This window comes from Aphelocoma coerulescens, chromosome 5 (assembly GCF_041296385.1).
Source record: "Aphelocoma coerulescens isolate FSJ_1873_10779 chromosome 5, UR_Acoe_1.0, whole genome shotgun sequence".
Lineage (NCBI taxonomy): Eukaryota > Metazoa > Chordata > Aves > Passeriformes > Corvidae > Aphelocoma > Aphelocoma coerulescens.
In genome coordinates this window covers 56,977,644-56,994,185 of record NC_091019.1, presented here as the reverse complement: position 1 = coordinate 56,994,185, position 16,542 = coordinate 56,977,644, and the positions used below count along the sequence as shown (strand labels likewise).

At 47.6% G+C, this 16,542-nt stretch overlaps 2 protein-coding genes across 2 annotated transcripts; both read left to right on the top strand.

Annotated features, from left to right (window-relative positions):
- Positions 1–842: 842 nt before the first annotated feature.
- HSP90AA1 (heat shock protein 90 alpha family class A member 1) lies at positions 843–8,135 on the top strand. Its single transcript, XM_069018285.1, has 11 exons — positions 843–950; positions 2,670–2,828; positions 2,921–3,287; positions 3,763–3,896; positions 4,370–4,678; positions 5,221–5,386; positions 5,667–5,857; positions 5,991–6,138; positions 6,483–6,751; positions 6,874–7,207; positions 7,389–8,135. The coding sequence occupies exons 2-11, from the start codon at positions 2,670–2,672 to the stop codon at positions 7,496–7,498; spliced, it is 2,187 nt and encodes a 728-aa protein (XP_068874386.1). The 5' UTR covers positions 843–950; the 3' UTR covers positions 7,499–8,135.
- Positions 8,136–11,657: 3,522 nt separating this feature from the next.
- On the top strand, positions 11,658–16,194 carry LOC138111853 (uncharacterized). Its single transcript, XM_069018284.1, has 5 exons — positions 11,658–11,721; positions 12,189–12,256; positions 12,907–12,960; positions 14,486–14,545; positions 14,766–16,194. The coding sequence occupies exons 1-5, from the start codon at positions 11,658–11,660 to the stop codon at positions 15,252–15,254; spliced, it is 735 nt and encodes a 244-aa protein (XP_068874385.1). The 3' UTR covers positions 15,255–16,194.
- Positions 16,195–16,542: the final 348 nt, after the last annotated feature.

Sequence of the window (16,542 nt, the reverse complement as noted above, 5' to 3'; positions counted from 1 at the left end):
ACACCTGCACCCCCGCACTCACACACACACCTGCACCCCGCACCCTCACACACTTGAGCACCCGCACCCTCACACACACTTGCACCCCCGCACCTACACACACCTGCACCCCCGCACCCTCACACACCTGCACCCCCGCACCCTCACACACCTGCACCCCGCGCTCACACACACCTGCACCCCGCGCCCTCACACACACCTGCACCCCCGCACTCGCACACCTGAGCACCCGCACCCCGGCACTCCCGCACGCCGGCGCACCGGCCACGCAGCAGAGACGGGGGCTCGGAACGGGGGAGAGAGGTTGACCACCACCCCACACCCCGGCCCTGGGCCATTCCCGGCAGGAGTGGGGGGGCACCCCGAGTGTTCCAGGCCCTTCCCTGCCGCTCCGCGGGGGCGGGGGCAGGATGCAGGAGGATTGGGGGGACAAGGGACCCGGCCCCGCCCCCTTCTAGGACGTTCGGAGCGGCGCTCGGGAGCGGGTGACGTCACCAGCCACTCGCGCAACCGCCCCGGGCCCCGCCCATTCAGCGCCCCTTTGCGCGGCCAGCTACTGCGCATGCGCCCACCTCCTCCCTGCTTCCCCCCTCCCCTCGGATTCCCGGCCGAGCCAATCGCTGGGGGCGCAGGGGGGCGGGGTGGGAGGAAGGCGCGCGCTCGCGCTCATTCAGCCGCCGCCCCGCGGCGCCTGTCGCGGACGGCTGCGATTGGCTGCGAGCGGCACGGCCCCTCCCCTCGGCCGGTTGGTTCCGCCCCCGCCTCTCGCCCCTCTCCCCGGGCCCCCCCGCGCCGGCGGTGAAGGTTCCCGATGGTTCTGGAAGGAGGCGGATCCTGCCGTATATAAACCGGGCGGGCGGCGGGGAGCGCGCACTACCGAGGGTATCGCGGAGCGTGAGGGTCGTGTTACAGCGTCAGCGAGGAGAGCAGCGCCCCTTCCCCTTGCCAAGGTGAGCGGCGGAGGCGGCAGTCGGCTCTTGCTAGGGCTGGATCGTTGCAGGGAGTGTTTTCTGACCGAATCTCGGGGCTCGGTCGTTGGGGCTGCGGGGCTGGTGTTAGAGATTGCGTGGGGGATGGGGTGTGCTGTAGGAGCCGCGTGGCGCTGGTCGTGCTTCCGTCCGTGCCTCTTTAGATTTTAGGAAAGGTGATTAGGGGTCAGAGGGTGGTCGCGTGCAGAGTCTGGGTATGGCTGAAAGCGGGGTTGTCGCTGGTGCTTCTGAACTTGGTTTATTAAATTTATGTTCCTTAAGAAAGGTGGTGGAAGGGGGGGAAACTGATGGGTAGTCCTTGGGGGGGAAGGGGTCCGGTATCGTAGCGGAGCAGGGAGCGTAGGTGGCGGTCAGGGAAGGCTGTTCTCGTCCTGGGCTGCAGCGCCGCCTCCGCCTCGCAGGGTGGCTGGGGGGGCGGGGGTGACCCGAGCCCGCTTTGGCGCGGAGGGAGCGGGGGGCTGGAGGGATTTGTTCTCAATGAATGGGTGCCTAGCCATGAGAGGACAAGATGGAGGAGCGGCGGTGGGGGAGCGCCGGGCCGGGAAAGCGGCGGGGGCGGGAGGGGAGGAAAGGAGCCTGGGAGCAGGAGAAAAGGACCGGCGGCGATAGGGAGAAGAAATGGGTTGCAGAAAGAGGAGTACTGTGGGAGGAGGGAGAACGGGCTAGAGGGAAGGAGTGGAGCGCCGGGAGAGAAGGGGGTGAGGGGCAGAGGGGGAGAGAGCGGGGGCGGCAGGAAGGAAGGAGCGGGAGAAAAGCGGAGTGCAGGAGGAAAGGAAGGGGGGATGGGGAGAAAGAGCGGCGTGAAGGGGCAGGAGCGGGGCAAGGACGTGAGGCCAGGCGCGGGCTCGGGGGCTGCTGGCACCGCAGCGCTTTGGGGGGGTGAGGGGGGCGCGCGCGCGGCGCGGGCGGGATGGGGGGGGCAGGGAAAGCTCTGGCAGTTTCTAGAACGTCTCGCGGTTCCGGCGGGCGCCGCTAGGGGGCGCTGCGCCGCCGCTCCCGCCCGGGGGCGCGGCCCTGGCGCGGGCGGGGGGAGCCGGGGCCGTTCCGGCCGCGCTCGGTGCCGGTGTCCTGCAGAGAGCGAATCGTGGCTGTGGTTGGACAAAGCTCTGTCGGGCGAAATCCGCCGCCCCTGAGGCTTGGCTCCCGCAGGGGAGGACCATGGGCAGCAGGTAGCCGGTGAAGGACGAATATTTATCCACGTTAGTATGTGTCCAGAGAAACGAGTCCGGTGGAGCGGTGTTGGTACATAAGTGAGAGTTGTGCATAGTGTTTGCTGCTGGAGGGCATAACTGTGTATGCAAAGTAATAGATGGATGCGAATAAGAGAGAAGCCACTCAAATGAAGACTTTAGGTAGTTCTGTGGAGAGGGAAAATAAAGGTCTCATACCAACTCATAAATTAAGGAAGTTAGAGAGGAAGAGTCTTGTCTTATCCTAAGTGCCGCAAAGTAAAGCGAGCGTAAAGTGAGCCTGTAGTTTAAGTTCTTGTCATCTATTTTCCGAGGGGTTACTGGCTGGAAATAAGATCTGGGAAGGGCTTTTTTATGTGTGTGTTCCTCTGATGCTGAAGCCACGTGGTTAAAGTACTTGATCTCAGAGTGCCATTGTCACTGCATGAAACAGGATATGTTAGCTAGGCTGTTCCAGATGGAATTTAAACTCCTCCCTCTATCTTCACAGATGCCGGAAGCTGTGCAAACTCAGGACCAACCAATGGAGGAGGAGGTGGAGACCTTTGCCTTTCAGGCTGAGATTGCTCAGTTGATGTCTCTGATCATCAACACATTCTACTCCAATAAGGAAATCTTCCTCCGTGAGCTGATCTCCAATTCCTCAGATGTGAGTACCAGTACTACCCTGGTAAATTATGACAATTGCTGGAATTTCTAGGAATAGTCAGGGAATGCTGAAACCTGTCTCTTCTTTTACAGGCTCTGGATAAGATAAGATATGAAAGCTTGACTGACCCAAGCAAGCTGGATTCTGGAAAAGAGCTGAAAATTAACCTGATTCCAAACAAGCATGATCGCACTCTAACCATTGTAGATACTGGCATTGGGATGACCAAAGCTGACCTGGTCAACAACCTCGGTACCATTGCCAAGTCTGGCACCAAGGCTTTCATGGAAGCCCTGCAGGCAGGGGCCGATATCTCCATGATTGGTCAGTTTGGTGTTGGCTTCTACTCTGCCTACCTGGTTGCTGAAAAAGTAACAGTGATTACCAAGCACAATGATGATGAGCAGTATGCTTGGGAGTCCTCAGCTGGAGGGTCCTTCACTGTCAGACTGGATAACGGTGAGTGTTCAGCGTTCTGGCTCAGTGGTGCTTTTTAAATATGTTTGACAGTGGCACATACTTTGTCTTGGAAAAGACACTAGATAAAAGGAATTAGTACAAATCATGTGTCACATCATGCACAGGTCCAGGTTCATCCCTGGTCATTTAAGTTGGCATATTTTGATATATACTGAATGGCCAGGTAAATGGTGTATTAAGACTTAAGCTTTCAAAGTTTGTGTGGAAAAATACTTTAAGGCTTCAACGACTGTGTATGCAGTCTAAAGACCCTGAACAGTCTAGGAAACAGTTCCTGAAACCTGTTTGAAATACACGTGGGGAAACCTGAGAAAGTGTAACCTAGGCTGTTTCTAGACCTAGAAGCTTCATTTACCTAGTGGTGAGAAAATTGCTGATAGAGCAGTGTCCTTTTAAAAAATGAATCAAGGTTTGCTGTGCTGCAGCAAAGTAAAATGTGTGAACTCCATTCTAGGTGAACCTCTTGGCCGTGGAACAAAAGTCATCCTGCATCTTAAAGAAGATCAGACTGAATACCTGGAAGAGCGTCGAATCAAGGAAATTGTGAAGAAGCACTCTCAGTTCATCGGCTACCCAATCACGCTCTTTGTACGTACCTTACTTGAAATACTAAATGAGTATTGCTGCTTTCACACGTGAGTTTGTGTAAGAAGGAGCAGTTAGTTTTTATTTGGTTAGTGTCAATTCTTCCACATGTTACATGGAGAAAGCTCTTGGGAAGTGCAGTTGTTACTCAAAATGATATTTCACAGGACTAGGTTAAAAAAACCACAGGTGTTTCCCAAGCCAGTAGTGTCTGTCTCCAAACTGTTGACTGCATCTGGGTGCATTATTATGAGTCGTTCAGTGTAATGGCACTGAATGGTAAGAATTTAGCTCATAGCACATAAAAACAAAACACCACTTGTGTCAGCACCCAGAGTCCTTGGAGTGTAGGAGGGAAAGCTTGACACAATGTTTGTGGAGTTTTCTGGCTTTGTGAGACTACAAGGGGTACCTCAGAACTGTGACTTAATAAACTTACAGCTTTTGAAATTCAAGTACTGCTGTCTTTTTTGTAGGTGGAGAAGGAGCGTGATAAGGAGGTGAGTGATGATGAGGCTGAGGAAAAGGAAGAAGAAAAAGATGAGAAGGAGGAAAAGACAGAAGATAAACCAGAGATTGAAGATGTTGGTTCTGATGAAGAAGAAGAGAAGAAGGATGGAGATAAGAAGAAGAAAAAGAAGATTAAGGAGAAGTACATTGATCAGGAAGAGCTCAACAAGACCAAACCCATTTGGACCAGGAACCCAGATGACATAACCAATGAGGAGTATGGAGAATTCTACAAGAGTCTGACTAATGACTGGGAAGACCACCTGGCTGTCAAAGTAAGTTTTTCTCTCGAGACACAATTATAGCTGTTGTATATGTGGACATTTAAACTATAGTACACAGCACTGAAGCTGGAAGCTTGCTAAACATGCTGCTGAACTCTGCATTGGTGTTCATGATCTGAACTGAACCTGCAGTCCGGAAGTGCAGATGCCTTCTGAGTTCATAGCTTAGCTTCCATGTCTAATTTAAAACTGGGTTACATATAAATTATGTTTGTAATTCTTAATTGAAAAGGTTTTATGCCTTTCATTGTCTGAAAGCAGGAAGTGCAATAAGAATACATTTGCTTTCTAAATCTCAGTATGCTGTTTAAGGAATTGAATGTGTTCAGAGTTGGTCTGCTGGCCTGAGTAACTGAGCACTAATTCAATGTGTCTGTCTGAGGAAAGTGCTTGTTCCTGACCAGTGTCTCAGCTGCTGTGTTAATTTGATCTCTAGGGATCAGTTCGTGTATTGCATTTGAAGAGCTGTTAAGTAGTTACCACAGTGGGAAACGATGCAAATGGACTAAAACTATCATACTGCTTTCTCACAGCACTTCTCTGTGGAAGGGCAGCTGGAATTCAGGGCTCTCCTTTTTGTCCCACGGCGTGCACCCTTTGATCTGTTTGAAAACAGGAAGAAGAAGAACAATATCAAATTGTATGTGCGCAGAGTTTTCATCATGGACAACTGTGAGGAGCTGATCCCTGAATATCTGAGTGAGTATAATTTTGGGGATAGTGTTACCTAAAATGTTAGAGGAACTGCTTAGCTATTCTGTGGTTTCCTTTTGAATTTAAAGAAACTTGGAAGGGGGAAGATCTCAGTTCTAAATAGCTGATGAGGTATCTGAGCAGTTAGAAGTACTGCTCAGTTCATGTTTCCCAGAGTTCTGTAGACACCACTTCATAATTTTTAATGGGCAGAGCTGCATGTAGGTAGAGTGACTGGTAATATTTATTGCTTGAGACTAAAAAAGGTAATTCTGTCACTCTCCAGATTTCATGAGAGGTGTGGTAGACTCTGAGGATTTACCTCTGAATATTTCTCGTGAGATGCTGCAGCAAAGCAAGATCCTGAAAGTGATCCGGAAGAACTTGGTGAAGAAGTGCTTGGAACTTTTCACTGAGCTGGCTGAAGACAAGGAGAACTACAAAAAGTTCTATGAGCAGTTCTCCAAGAACATCAAGGTTTGTTGTCTTTCTGCTGAACAGTGCTGATCTTTGCAGTTAGAGATTGTTGTTGTGCCTGAACTACTAAACTGCCACAGTTCAGTATTTAACTAAAGGAAGCACTTGGTGATTTTTCTTTCTCCTCCTGTAGCTTGGCATCCATGAGGACTCGCAGAACCGCAAGAAGCTCTCAGAGTTGCTGAGGTACTACACATCTGCATCTGGTGATGAAATGGTTTCTCTGAAGGATTACTGCACTCGGATGAAGGAAAACCAGAAACATGTCTACTACATTACTGGTGAGTTGGGAACTGAAATTCTGTAAATGCCTACACCCATAATGTAGGGTTACCTTCTGGGGCATTCATAAATGCTCTTACAAGGGTTCCCAGTTTCCCACTCCTGCCAAGCAAGGAACGTTTTTTACCTGGGATTCCAGGAAATGCAAATTTGCTTCCAAATCAGTTCAGAGTATTAGATGCTGGAGTGAGTTCAAGCAGCTTGAGTGTCTTCAGGCTGTTGGTGCCCTTTATTTTTTTCCTGTGGTTGGGGCATGAAGCACCACAGATGTTGCAGAGGCTCTGCAGAACATGAGTAAGCTGCTGTTAGGGCTGAGGCTCATCTGTGGTGGTGTTCTTTGCAGGTGAAACAAAGGATCAGGTGGCCAACTCTGCGTTTGTGGAGCGTCTTCGCAAACATGGGCTGGAAGTGATCTACATGATTGAGCCTATTGATGAATACTGTGTGCAGCAGCTGAAGGAATTTGAAGGCAAGACCCTGGTTTCTGTAACAAAGGAGGGTCTAGAGCTTCCAGAAGATGAGGAAGAGAAAAAGAAACAGGAGGAGAAGAAAGCAAAGTTTGAAAATCTTTGCAAGATAATGAAAGATATCCTTGAAAAGAAAGTGGAAAAGGTAAAAGTAGTAATTAGTTTACCTAGGTAACAAGTTCTGTGATAAAAATGAATTCAGGGTAAATCAGTTGTACTTGTTGAAATGCTTAAATTGCAAACTTCTGCTTTTTATTCCCTCTGCAGGTTGTGGTGTCCAATCGTTTAGTTACTTCCCCGTGCTGCATTGTGACAAGTACGTATGGCTGGACAGCCAACATGGAGAGGATCATGAAAGCGCAGGCATTAAGGGACAACTCCACAATGGGATATATGGCAGCAAAGAAACACCTGGAGATTAATCCTGATCATTCCATCATTGAAACACTGAGGCAGAAAGCAGAGGCTGATAAGAATGACAAGTCTGTGAAGGATCTTGTCATCTTGCTGTATGAGACAGCACTCCTGTCCTCTGGCTTCAGCTTAGAAGATCCTCAGACACATGCCAACCGCATTTACAGAATGATCAAACTTGGGCTGGGTAAGTTCCCGAATCTGTCCTGGCTCCAGTGAACTTGGGGTGTTGTATTGTCTAGAGGTCACCTTGGTGTCCTGCTTGGTAGTGTAGAAAATGGACCCCTCAGGTGGTTGGAAGTGCTGTGGAGATGAAAGGTTTGAGTTGTGCTGTTAGCATTAATGGTGTATGTGTGTTTCCTGTGCAGGCATTGATGAAGATGACACTGCTGCAGAAGAAGCCAGTCCAGCAGTCACTGAGGAGATGCCACCTCTTGAAGGAGATGATGACACATCACGCATGGAGGAGGTGGATTAAACCAGTTTACAGGAACTCATGAATGTTTCCTTGGCTAATATGAATAAGTTATATTTTGTATATTATGAATGTTACCTGCCAAAAAAAATCTTTGACACTTTGTCTGCATTCCCTCTTTATATTTATTTTCAAAGATGTTATACCTTTATTTTTGTTACATTGCTTTTTCAGCTGATGTGAGATACAAATGCCATTGAGGGAATATTTTCTTTAACACTGTACGACCCTAAACAGGCAAGTGAGGAGTAGTTATTTTTGTCTGTATTAGCTGGTTGCAGGTGGCAGGGTTTTTGACTTATTCTTAATTGCCAGAAATGCGGAAAGAAGTAATGGAAGATGGGAAGACATCAGGGTGTTCCAAGTTTGTTTAGTGTTCCACAGCTCTTCAATTCTTACGTGTCTAACATACAGTACCTAGTAACTAGGTATCTAGGAGAGCTGAATCTCTTGGGGAAGCTTTAATCCTTCTGCTCCTAACAAGGTCTTGATGTTTAAAGTTGTTTTTTATACTGTTCAAGGATTCTGGATTGCACTCTACCATAGAATAGAATCCACTGTAAATCTCTATTGTGACTTATGCAACTCTGCATGTACAGTTCAAACCTAGAACTGTAAGAATAAAAGTGTTAAGAATTGAGCTGTGTCACTGGACTTTGTGTTCACACTGAAACAAAGCTGCTCTGCCCATGCCCATGTGAGTTGTGGCTCTGGATCCTGAGCCTCCAGCTGCTCTCACATTACATGTATAATTAATAGGGTGTGCTTGGTGGTCCTGCTACAAACCAGTGCCATGCCAGAGCAGGAAGGGTTTCTGAAAAAGTGATTCACTCCAAGTTGGGTTTAATGCACATTTGTGGTTCAGCAGCTGTTTCAAAGTCTGGGTGAATGCACCCTGCAACTCCACTCCTGGCTGCTGCAGGGCGGTGGATCAAGTGCTTTTGCCTGAGAAGTTACACATCACACAACCTGCCATGGAGCTACTTGGTTGTGCTGCATTTTGTATTCCTTGGTGTTCGAGTAGCAAAAAGAATCCAAGTTGTTGACTTCTCTGTCCAGCAACTTGCCTTTGGTGCCTGTTGGGTGCCCTTTGACTTCAGGCAGGTTCTATTTGGTGTTCACGATAGCTTGAGTTCAAGGAACTGATCAAAGGGGGGGTGGTAAGGGCACATTCTGAGCCCCTTGCCCTGCTGGTGTCCTGTGTCCATCTGTTCTGCTCCATGAACAGGAGCTCCCAGTGTAAAATAATTCACATACAATGATGCTGTGCTGGTGTTTGTTAATGTGGTGATGTGAGAATATGGGAGTTTCTGGTCCTAACTATTTCACAGGTACCTAAAGTCAGTTCCTGTAGCTAGTTCAAAGTAACTTGTATAAGCTGTGGCTTTGTAAGGAGAGCTTTATGTCAAAGCAGCACTCTGGGGGTGGGGAGAGGGCAATTCCTGTTTTAAGGATAGGATGGGGCAGTGGATAACACTGTGAGCTCAGGAGTTCACTGGCCTTGGGCCACTTGCTTCAAGCTGGTGTTCCTGCATGTCAGTTCACTAGACTGAGGTGATCATGTGGTTGCAAATCTGAATTCTTTTTCCAAGAATGAAACTTGATAAATAAGAGATGGGATATGAAAATCCACTTCAGTTACTCTTCACACAGTTGCTGAAGGCTGAATGTCTGTAAAAGTGGGGCATTCGTCTTACACACATCACATTCTGTGTCACATGAAACATTCAAAACCCTTGCAAATTATCTCATGAAGTCTGCAGAACAGACTGGTTCCTGCATGTCAGTGAAAGAAGCATTGTCAAAGCAAGGACAAAGTGTTCTTGGAGAGTGAGGCAGGAGCTGTGGCTCCCCCACAGCCCTGCCTGGGGCCCGTGTGGGATGTGCTCCAACTCAAGTGTCCTTGTGCCTTGGCAGGAGCTGTTTGCCCTGTTCTGCACAGCGCAGCCAGGGTGTGATGTCTGTGTTCCATCACCATCCCGTGTAGTGATGGATGTCCTGCTGCTGTAATAAACATGACAGCAAACCAGATGCAGGAAGGGAGTTAAAGTTTCCAATGTGTGCACTAGTACTGACTTCCAGTTCGGTGTGAGTGACAGAAGCAATGATCAGGAGGAAAAGGCTTCCTTCTGTGATGTGCAGTGTTGGAAGTTAACAGGAGAGCAGAGCTCAGCAAGCTTTCGGTTACTACTTCAAGGCCTCTGTAAAAAATTCTGATTCAGTAGTATTGTACCAAGACTAAGGTAGATTTTAAGGTATGTGTGACTTGTGACTAAAGTCTATTACACAAGATCTTCCATAATGTGTAAAAAATAGCGAAAATACCTTCCAATTAGTAACATTGGGATTTAAAATTTACTGTGACAAAAAATGCTGAAGACTTTTCCACTTGGTCAGTGATGGCACAAGTCTTAACCTCTCTTGAAAACTAATTTATCTCTTAGAGAATAATTCCAGTGAAACTTGCAGGTTATCTCCAGTATTTCTTGCCCTGAGAACGTGTTGGGTGTTTTGAGTTGTTCCCTACGTTACACTGAGCAGTTAGACCATAAGAAAGCCTGGACTCAAGGGAAATCAGAGCTTGCTGAGGCTGGCACAAGTTCTGTGCAGGGCCAGGAGTGACGAGGAGAGGCAGAGCACTGAGCAGTGGGAAATGATGGGAATGAACCCTGGAGCGAGCGTTGCTGCGCCCCTGTGACCCTCTGGCCACCTCCCCATTCATGCTGCAGCCCCAGGGCTCAGTGGTGGCATCACCTGTGTGCTCTGGGAAGTGGACACCCAAGATCTCCTTTGGAATTCTCTTGTGTGACTGTAACTGCTGCCTGGCCCTGCCCAGAAGAGCACAGGGGGGAGCCTTGAACTGTGCTCACCCTTGCAGCTGCCATTTCATCTGCACTGCCTGGCAGACCAATCCATGGAGCCTGGGGCCTTGTCACCAACAGCTGCTGCCTGTGAAGCATCCATAGCTAATTTTGGGCAGGCTTTTGTGAGAGTAATCACTCCCAGCCATGTATTTGGGTGAAGCATGATGGTCATTTGTGCTCATACAGCTCAGCTGGTGATGCAGGCAGCAGCTCCTTAGCTCCCACCTCGGTGGTGGGAGGTGCTGTGGGGTATCGAGTGAGATTTTTGGCTGCTGTGTTTTGAAAATGGTTGGAGATTCTGAAGAGAGGGAGTAATCATCAGATGGTTTTGGCCTGGGTAGGGGAGGTAAGGAGATGGAAAGGCAGGTGTCTGGGAAGAAAAGAGGTGTAAGCAACGGGGTCTAAGCTCAGCTGGAGGCAAAAGTGGGGTGAAGGCTTGTGAGCTGCTGCTGGTACAGCTGCTGTCACTGTCACCTCCACTGGGACTTGCTCCTTGTGCCTTTTCAGAGGCACTGCTGGCTTTAGAGTGAGATGTTTGTTTTGCTGAGGTTTTTATAAAGTAGCAGGAAAGAGATAATGGGAAGAAAAGGAATTTGATTTGGAAGAAAGTAAAAATAGTTCCTCATTTCCCATAAAAAGAACAAGAAGAAAGGGAATGGAGATGTGGCTTTTAAAGGGTCAAATCAGACCTGCTTCTTTGTGAAAAACAGACCTGATTTATAGTTCTCCAGTAACTCTGAAAAAATACTATTCCTGGAACTTATAAATGGTAAAATTGTTGTGCTGGATTTTAAGTCTTCAAGAAGGATGCTACAGGGGAGATCGTCTGCTCCAGCAAATTGCAGGAAGAAATATCTTTGAACACCCTGGCTGCCTCTGGAAGGAAGAGGGCTGTTCCCTTTGATTGTTGACTCTTCTGTCTGCCTGAGGGTGGTATGAAGGAAATGGGACTCCAGAAAATAAATTGGTGAGAGCAGAGGGGAAGAAGAAGCCACCAGGCCTTGTGCTTTTATATATTATGTGTGTGTGTGTATATTTTATATACACACTTGGGAAATGTAGTGACTAAAGGCCCCATGCAGTTGGCTCTGCTACAGAGCAGCCTGGAGCCTTGCAGTGGCACAAAGGGCTTTCTTTCATGGGAGGGCTTCACTCTTGAGTTTTCTTCCTTCATTCCCTCTTTTTGAAGGAGCAGCTCTCCAGGTGGAGGAGGTTGAGCAGGGCTGGTGTGAGGGTGGAGGTGGGGGCAGCGGGGCCCAGCCCATAAAGCTGGAGAGGTGGGAGGTGCTGGGGTCAGGATGGCCTCGGCTGGGAAGAGGCAGTGGCGGAGGAAGAGGAGGGATGCTGGGCAGCCCATGGGGGGTATGGAAGGGGGGGGGACCCCTGTAACAGAGTCCTGGGGATGGGGGCTGAGTGTACAGAGACTGAATTTTGGGCGTGGGGAACTGGAATAGAGGGCTGGGTTATGGCACAGCTTTGCATTTATCCCTCTCTAGTCTGGTTGGATGTCTTGAGTAAAAATACCTCTTCTAGGATTGTGAAAACTTGTAGTGCCTAAAAGAAAAGGAAAAAAAAGTCCACGTTACTGGTATCAGCTTATTTTAAAAAAGATTATATTTTCCTCATGCTGCATGAAGGACTAGTGTGGGAAGTCTTGTTGTGGTAGAAGACAGTGGCTGCTTCTTACTTTTTAAACAGAAGCTGCCTTTGTTTGAGAGCTTAACACAGACTGATCAACTTTTCTAGCATAAAGGGAGTAGCCATGTGTGGGCAATTTATCTATGAGAAGGTTTTTTCTAATGTGCTCTCTTACCCTCTGCCTGTTTCAGTAGATGCTCAAGAAAAGGATTCAGTTAAAAGCCCAGACTGCATAGAAAGACTGGCACGAAAATACATGGTAACTTTTTCTGATTGCTGCTTCTCTACCTCTCTATTAAAATACAATTCAGAAAGTGTTTGTTGGTTTGCCCTTGGCCTGATGGTGCAGCTGGTGGGGCTGGAAAAGAGTGCGTGAAGAACAGGTGTGGATGAGTTAATTTAAATGGGAGGGATGGAAGAAAATCCTCCACCTCTGTGCTACCCTCTGGGGACTAGGGGAGGTGTTTGTTTGTAAGGTCTCTTTCTAAGCAAGAGCTTTAGTAAAAATGGGTGTGTTTTGAGTCATTTATCTGCAGTTACATTTCTGAGCTGTAGGGCCACCAAATGCAAAGAAACAAACAGAACCACAGTGCAAACTAAAAATCGTTTTGTAAAGTTACTCACAAGCCTGGAGTAACAATTCTTAGCAAGTGCAAGGCATGTTCTGGACTGCTTCCCTTTGTGTTTTTGGGGGTGAGGAGTGATAAGAGAGACTTCTGTTTTCCCCTTATGTCTCACACAACCCAACCAGCACCACAATTGTAGGATATTTAGAAAGACAAGCTGGCTTCAGATGGGAAAGCTGTGGAGAAACTCAGCACCTACAGTTGGTACTAGAACTTCAGTTTTAGCCTGAAGCTGGAGTAACTTCTGCTTTGAGTGGCATTTCTTTCCCTTCCTCCTCTGCAGCAGAAGTGCACAGTGGAGTCAAGCACAGAGTCCGAGTCTGAATCCAGGGCGGAGGTAAGGACTGACTCTGAAGTGTTCTGATGGTGATGTGATTCTCTGATGTGTATCCAGCTCTTCCTCCAGTCTCAATAGAGATCATCTGAGGCATGTTGTGGGGGGTTGTTGATTTTGTGACTGGAAAATAAACCAAAACAATCCCAAACCCAACACTACCCTCTCTATGAGGCTTTTTCTTAACAACTAACTTTCCTAAAGTTGATTCTAGGGGGATGAGGCAGGAAAGAGACAGTGTTTTAGGCAGATAAATGCTAAGAAAATGCTGACCTGGGCTGTTCTTGGTGGTTAACTTTCAGCAGCTCTGGTCCAGTGGGATTTCTACAGCTCTGGGTGGAGAACCTTTACCTTCTGACTGTCCATTTTGGGGGAGATTAAGAGCGGTTCTGTTGCTGTGGCAGTTAGTCATGGATATTGGTAACTTGAAAATTATTCTGTCAAACAAGTGTGTTTAGTGCTGATGAAAAAAGACCTGATGCTGTAGTGGAGAACAAAATACTTAATTTATGGGTAAAAGTCTTTGGAATTGATGCTTGCTGTTGGTCCATGTGCTCTGTGGCTCGGAGAAGCTGCCTGCTGGGAGCCTGCCACTGCTTCACCTTCCAGAAAGGTCAGGGCAAGGCTGGAGTTGTCTGTGTTCTCCTGGGAGAAACCAGCCTGGAAGTCCAGCTGTGTGATGGCTGGGCAGGGGGGAAGGGGGACTTGCACAGCTCCCAGCCTGAACTGGCTGCTCTCACTGAGGTTGCTGAGGCAGGTGGCAGGGCAGGACTGGGGGAATTCTGGGCTCTTTGGAGAAGCAGAAGGGCTTTGTGGAGATGTCTCTGTCCTTGAATCAGCACAAGAATACATGGTCACAAGTGGGCTTGGACTTCAGCCTCTGTGCTAAAGCCTTTAGTTTCCTGTTGAGTCCAGATTCCTGAGCCCTGCTTTGTCTCAGCTGTGCTCAGTTCTCCCCCTTCCCACTGGAAGCAGCATGGCACTGACTGGCAGTGTGTTCTCTGAGCACCTGCAGTGGATCCTTCTCAAGAAGCACTTTCCTACTTTCCTTGCTGTTAACTTCTTTCCCTTTCTGGGGTTTGCTTTCTAAATAGAGTCTCCCTACATGGCTTTTTCTTTTTTTTTTTTTTTTAATTAATAGGCCCAGGCTCTAAGCACTATTTCAGGATTTCAAATCATCCCTATGTGAAAGAACAAAAAGGGACCTGAGTGGGAGGGAAGCTCTCCAGACTCTAAATTGTACCCTGACTACCGTTATTTAAGTGCTGATTTGGTTTATTTTTCTGGTGGCATCTAATTACTCATTGTTCTCTTTAGTGCAATGCTTGAAGTGCACTAAGACTTACCATAGCTCTATTTCAGGTTAACTTTACCAGACCTTTAATAATTAGACTGAGACACACTTTTACTGTCTTTTAGCAAGGTGACAATCTGGCTTCCTCTTCTCTAGGATTTCCACCTACTCTGGTTTTCTTTTGATATTTACGGAAAAGTGCCTTATAAACCTATGTTAACTTCTCTTAAATAGGTCATGCCTAGCCCACTTGCTGGAGGACTCAAGAAAGCAAAGGAATCCAGGGGACTACAAGTAGGTTTTGGTTATTAACACAGTTCTTGGTGTAGCATCCAAAAATGAAAACAGAAGTAGGAATGTGTGGATAAATAGTAAAACTTCCACAGTAAGTCTGTGACTTAGGTTGAAAGGGATTTTAAAGACCACTGTATGGTGCAGCTTGTTTGTTTTGTTTTGGTTTTTTGTTTTTTTTAGGATAAATAAGCATCCACCATGTTTAGAAATTTTATTTTAGTTTTTAGATCCTTATGATGGTGATTCAGAAGATGCATCTGTTCACACTGACTGTGGTATAAAAGATGCACCATGGACAAACAGTGCCCCAAAAGCAATGCCTCTGGAGGATGCTGATAGTTTAGAAGATGAAGAATCCTTCCCTAATCCTCCAAATGTGAATGAAATTCAGGCAGTGAATGACTGTAGAGCAGCCCTGGAGCTTCACTGCCTCGAGAAGGATCTGTTGCAATCACCTGAACTGCCTCCACCCACAGAAGCATTTACCCCCACGGGGCTGACACCTGACCATGCCTTACCCATGGGCATTGATCCTTCAGCCTCCACGGATCTCCCTGCAAGCCTGGCTGACACTGCTCTGCACCCCCAACTCACAGCTCACTGTGAAGGCACAATGGCCAAGCAGCCCATAATTAAAAGAAAACAAGGGATTCCTGCTCCAGAGGGTGTCAGTGAAAAGCTAAAGAGAAAGAAATTCCGTGCAACCTAATGAATCAATCACTGGACAAATTGTTCTGAAGGATCATTCTGGTAGATTTCTTTTGCAGTGTACCTGAACTGAACAGGCTGCCTCAAGCCTGTTACAAGTGATCTCTGAGACCCACCTGAAAAATTGAATCAAGTAAGTTGTGTGGCAATTCCAGTGAAGACTAGCAAAGGTATATCCACAGCATGGCAGCCAAGCTTGGTGCCCAGGTCCTCTGGAAGCCCCAGCCCCAACTCCTGTGTGCAGTACCCGGAGGCACCTGCTCAGTTTCAGCGTAATTTCACCAATTCTGACAAGGACTTGTTGAGGAGGGAAAGAAGAATGAGCCCTTGGATGCAATTAGCTTTCAATAGCTTGGCTTGTCTGGCACATGCTTCATGTCATGTTTGGCTCTTGGTGTGTCAGACCTCCCTCCAAGTGCTGAAGGATACAGGTTTGACTACCAACAGCTGAACTGCATCATGCTGCAACTACTGGCAATCCAGCATTTATTTTCTCCTTCAAAGAGGGAGAAGTTGCTGTTACCATAGCTGCTCCTAACCTGGTTTGACTGATGTTTTGGGCAGTTTCTGTGTAGCTGCCAGATTAGTGTTTACAATGTGATGTGGAACACAGCTTAGAGCTTCTTGGTGAGAGCAGTCACTTGGGAGAAGTGGGAGTAGTGCCCACAGATGGGAGGCCAGTTAGGGAGCAAAAACTCTTATCATCTTTACAATCTGGGTAGTCTATTTGTGTGGGAGGGGAACTACTAACTATGAAATGATGATGGCTTGAAAGATGTTAGTACCAACCACTTGTGAAAACATTTGTTTTGTACAACTGGCAGAGATGTTTAATTTCCAGTTTCTTTCATAAGATGGAAAGCCACTAAAAATATTACTTAACTGCTAGCTTTGTACCCTTCTGCCTGTATATTTATTTTATTAAAGCAACTTTTCTTTCACCCTTATTCCTCCAGCTGGAAATGTTTTCAACCAGCTTGGAACAGATGTGGTTAAACAGTAAGTTTCAGAGGCCTTTGCCCCTGAACAGAAGCTGCTGTAGTTGCCCTTGACTTGTCCCAGAGGCCAAGACTGCTACAGTGAAAACTGTGAAGTTAATCGAAAAAAACCCAAACAAACCAACAACCAACCACTTGCAGCTACAGATTTGTGTGCACTGCAACTAGGCTACAGCTCTCTCTGGAATGAAGACTTGTGAAAAGCTTAAAAATATGACAGTGATGCAGCCCAGCCCTTCATTTTAAGCCCTAGCTCTTAGACATTCTAGCTCTCAGCCCCATCAGCTGAGG